Source organism: Poecilia reticulata, linkage group LG4 (genome assembly GCF_000633615.1).
Source record: "Poecilia reticulata strain Guanapo linkage group LG4, Guppy_female_1.0+MT, whole genome shotgun sequence".
NCBI classification, from domain to species: Eukaryota; Metazoa; Chordata; class Actinopteri; order Cyprinodontiformes; family Poeciliidae; genus Poecilia; species Poecilia reticulata.
The window spans coordinates 10,836,193-10,840,963 of NC_024334.1; the positions used below are offsets into that span (position 1 = coordinate 10,836,193).

Below are 4,771 nucleotides of genomic sequence, written 5' to 3' on the forward strand. Positions count from 1 at the left end.
GTGATACCTTATATGAATTATGTAGACTTAGTGATCGCTCCAGCAACACCTTCAAAATGCAACGCTTCCAGCTATTACAGTGCTTCGACTGTAGGTGGCAGTAAAAACTCGTGTTTGACTAACAGCGCTGAATCTCTTTAGATGAGATTATACCATGTGTATAAGGACTGTTGTAAACAGTCCAACACTTGGACATTTCTTAGTTTGAAAAGTAAAGAAAAAATTCCACTTTTCAAACTCAGAAATTGCCATGTTTTTCCTAGAATATGTCGGAAAGTTTTTGGAAGTAATTTACTATTTTCTATCTACAATGGCCTTAATATGTCATTGCAAGTTTAAAATATAAACCAGAAGGAGGGCGAAAAAGAGTAATATGGAAATTAAATCTCTGAAAACCAAACAACTCACAAACATCTAGACATTTTATTATGAAAATAAGACAAAACAAAATATGACCACATTTTTTTCCTTCAGACATGCATATTAGCGCTAATATAAACACACGGAGACAGCGTTTTGTCAGACGGTCTCTGTGCTGCAGCTGCAGTGCAGTTCTTTCTTTCTGAATAATTCACAGGAAGCCACAGCGTGAGCGCCGCAGGCCGTCCACACTCGCTCTCATGAAGATAAATGGTGAATCTGTACATGGCTCACCGACGAAAGAGTGACTGGTGTTCAGGATGATTGGGTGTTTGTGTCTGATTGGAACCTTCTCCGATGAAGTCAGTGTTGGTGTTCTTCACTTGGCCTCCTGAGCCTTTTTAGCGCTCTGTTTTTCTTTCGCCTGTTCGGAAAAACCCACATCGACCATGATGTTTCAATTGGTACAGCGTTGAAACAAGACGATTAAACAGTTTTAGCTTTTTCTTACAAATCCACCTGCTTTGCTTTTGAAAATATAATGTTCTCAGGTGATGTCGACTAGTGTACAAAATGAAAACTGAAGCATTGATTTAGTCATTTCACTTGGTACTTTTCTAGAAAGGAGTGCCTCATCAAAAGTGGTAATTATTTTCCTTTTAACAAGCCTTTTATCTTCCTGGGAAAGAATTATCTCTCATTCTCAGCCCACAAAGAGTACCTGCAGGTCGCACCCAGATGGCTCATTAAGTTAATTGGCATGCTTAATGGCGGACGTTTAGAAATGTCATGGCACTTATGTTCTCAGACTCTTGTGAACCCAGAGTCAATAAAGTCGTGGAAAACTGCAGAAAGGAGAGAACTGTTACCTTTTCCACCAAAGGTATTAGCTGTTGGTACTCTGCCAATGTCTTCAGTAGCTCCATGATGAAGGGAAGGTAGTTGTGCTTTCGTCGAATATTTTCAATCTGCAAGAAAGCAGAAATTAAAAGAACTGGGCAAAGCTAATTTGTCCTGCGACTGATAACAAAACCAGATGACAACAAATAAAGCAGAGCTTTAAATGTATGAACCATTTTGTATTGTTAACCTTATATCTTTTAAGCTTCTGGTTCTCCTCTTCAATAAGGAGCTGATACTTGGCAATCTCTGACTGGATGGAGCTAAGAAATGTGTTGTTCTGGTCTGTGTCCATGGGCTCCTCCTGCAAACATAGTAATGAAAACAAAATTTACTTATTTTCTTAGAAAAAAGAAGAGTCTAAACAGTTCTTTGGATACAGAAGAGTCTTCTGATCTGTGCCTATAGATGTAGACACATGGGCAGTGCTTTACAAGATGTCACTCTGGAAAAGGTTACATGAAGTTTGGAAAAGAAAACTTTTGCTGACCTCTAGTGGTGAAATAAAAACCACAGCAATAGAAATGTTTAAGTAAGATTTTGCGATAAGCTTCTTTGCAGACTTAATTGAATAAAAAGGGATTTTGTAAAGGCTGAAAGTTTCAAGCAGCTTATGGTTAACCTGAACAACTACTGATTATGTGTGTCTGTAATATTGTAAGGACTTAATTTACTGCTGGATTCCTAATCAACACCTCTGTCAAGGAGCCTGCAGCTTCTTTTTTAAATGTATCTTTGGATAAAAGATACATTTAAACAAATGACTGTATGGACTGCAGCAATGAGAAAGAAAGCTGTAATTTAAAAATCCTAAATGGCAGATCAACCTGACAGAAAGCAGAGAAAGCCGTTGCATTGTTTAACATGCATGAAGTAATTACAATTTCTGGTGTGAGTTGTGCTACCAATTACATGGATGCACACAACTAACCGGTTTGGTGACTTCACACTACAGGCTAAAGCTTGTTTTATGCAGAAGTTTACTCATACAGCAATGTTGATATTTCACTTAAAACTAGTGCCACTTCCACTAAACAGGTTTTGTTCATCCATATTAAATTGGAGGTATGTTTATCAGATGCTGTGAAGAAATACGTATATTTGTACAATTTTTCACAAAATCACTACAGAGGTTGTCAAATGGCTAAAAACTCTTGGATAGACATTTTAAAGTGGCGTGGCGTTTCACTAAAGCAAAATGAAGGATGCAGGGACGGTGTGGGGACCTTCGCGTGATGCAAGCAGAAGTGGGAGGAGCGTCACCTGCTGGTTTCCACCGTGTGAGAACACAAACTAACCCACAACCACGTGTGAAATTTGGCGGAGCTTTAAGGCTTTACAGTTAGTCACATTTTTTTGGTTAAAATGTAGTTTGGGCTCCAAAAAATAAAAGAATAAACAAAAAATACACAACAAAGATTCCCTCAATTTGCAACATGTCCCGTCCACTGCACACTTTCATCCCTCTGAAGACCCAACCCACTTCTCAGTGGTGTTTTGAGAAGTCAGCGAGGGTAAAGATGGCAACTGAGAGGTGGGAACAAAATGTGAAACGTCTCTCTGACTGGTATAAATTGACAAAAAGCTGTTAATAAACATCCTCTGGTTAATAACATCATTTCATACCTGAACAAAGTCAGGAATGCAGAGGTAGAAAACAGTAAAGGAGCAAAATGATCAGCACGTGCAACAAATGCAGCAGTGGAGAGATTAGCCAACAACAACAAATCTCAAATCCATGGTTTCATCGTCATTTTTGCAAAGCTGTTTCAGAAATTATTTAAGGCAATTTCTGAAAAGGACACCAGACTGACATATTTGTGAATCAACTACAGGGACTGTTAATTTTAAATTCCCTTTGTAATAACTTTTTTTCTGTTTTCCTAGTGAAGGTAAGACAAAAAACATTGAATTTTTACATTTACTAAACCTCTTGTTGAGGCTTTAGTTGGTTAATTTTGGGCTTTTTACTAGGTAAAAAAATGTAGAAACAGTTGTCTCAAAAGCATATTTTAAAGTAATAAAATTAATGCATGATTTAAGTATAAACAGCATTGTTTATTTTAAATTCAAGCATGCAGTTAAGCCTTCAAATAAGAAAAGTAATATTATTTCTCATTGCTTCTTACCTCTGTGAGCTGAGCCTGGAGCTCCGCAATTTTCTTCTCGTATACCATCTTCCTGTCGGATACGATGGCCATCAGGTTGAATCGGATCTCTCCTTCACTGTACCTGAAGAAGACGACGAGAATTTCTCTCAGCATTTAATAGACTTAAGGCTTTTGTAAAAATGTATTTAATTATATTGTTTACTTCTGTATTCTTTTCTCAATTACTGGGCGAACTGCACTGATCCAGTCATCCTGGTTGCAGGTACCTTTGGCATAAAATACACAACTATGAACATCTGTTGTTTCCAAAAGCATGTATAGTACATCACTATCAAAGGTAATTCCTATATCTCATGTTAAGATCTTTTTTTTTGTTGGTTTTACAATTTATACAGAAACTTTAACAAATTAAAACATGCATAAAGTGAATCATTCTGTTTACCCAAGTCGATTGGTCCTTCCCGAAGCCCGTCCAGCTCATACAGTCTGCCGTTAACAGGGACATAGCTCACAAAGTGGAAGGCGTCTTCATCCTTTGCTGAAGATTTTGCATCAAATTCAAACATCTGCTGTCTTGAAAACACATAAAAACCCAGTCAAAGATAATCAGAATGTGACAAATTCTGATGTTAATGTTACACACAAATAGAGCAAAATACTTTTTCAATGTAATATTTGTATAAACTGTAGGGAAAACGTATTCTTTATGTTATTAGATTGAAAAAACGGTCCAAGAATGCTGGATATTTTGAAACTAACCTGTATTTCAGAATACACATATTAATTCAGCAGCTAATTTACAAATTTACAAGAAGCTAAAAAGAAAAGAGCTTGGGGATGACATGGGAAATCGCTCACCTTGCAAAGCTGTTGTGAACTTGTCGGATCACTTCAGAGTTGCTGAGAGCCAGACCCTTCATCTGAGGAGCAAATGCAGAAGACTATAAAACCCACGGTGAAACGCTGGCATCACAAAATGCAGAGGCGGAGAGAGATATGCAAGTCACGTTGTTTATCACTTCTCTCATCATAACTGAAAAATGCCAGCAAGTATAAAAGATACCATTTACGTACAGCTCCATCAAAACTCTGAGAAAACTCTCTGAACTCAGTCAGTGTGTCGCCGAGCAACATGTCAGGATGGGAGCAGTTGAGCAGAACGCTGATGATCGCCTGGGTGGCACATGCATTGTTTATGACCTGGAAATGGCACACAGAGCAGAAATTACACACATTTAAAAGCACACAGAACAGCCACTGATTAACAGTAATAAGCATCTGCAGCATCTTCACACTATGCTGTTGGAAATGGACAAGGACTGTAAAAATACTAACAAACAGAAAACTGGTATTGGAGATATTCTTAGTGGTCACAGTTTTGTGGCATTGGCTTATATATA

The 4,771-nt window shown here is 37.7% G+C and overlaps 1 protein-coding gene across 1 annotated transcript in view; it reads right to left on the reverse strand.

Moving 5' to 3' along the window:
* Positions 1-404: 404 nt before the first annotated feature.
* Positions 405-4,771, reverse strand: part of uchl5 (ubiquitin carboxyl-terminal hydrolase L5) — a 6,288-nt gene continuing 1,921 nt past the window's right edge. The window contains exons 4-11 of the mRNA XM_008406669.2: positions 4,446-4,571; positions 4,230-4,291; positions 3,814-3,944; positions 3,574-3,637; positions 3,390-3,492; positions 1,451-1,564; positions 1,230-1,328; positions 405-784 (exon numbers count right to left, since the gene is read on the reverse strand). Coding sequence (XP_008404891.1) covers positions 740-784; positions 1,230-1,328; positions 1,451-1,564; positions 3,390-3,492; positions 3,574-3,637; positions 3,814-3,944; positions 4,230-4,291; positions 4,446-4,571 — 744 coding nt within the window. The 3' untranslated portion in view covers positions 405-739. The remainder of the gene's footprint in view (positions 785-1,229; positions 1,329-1,450; positions 1,565-3,389; positions 3,493-3,573; positions 3,638-3,813; positions 3,945-4,229; positions 4,292-4,445; positions 4,572-4,771) is intronic.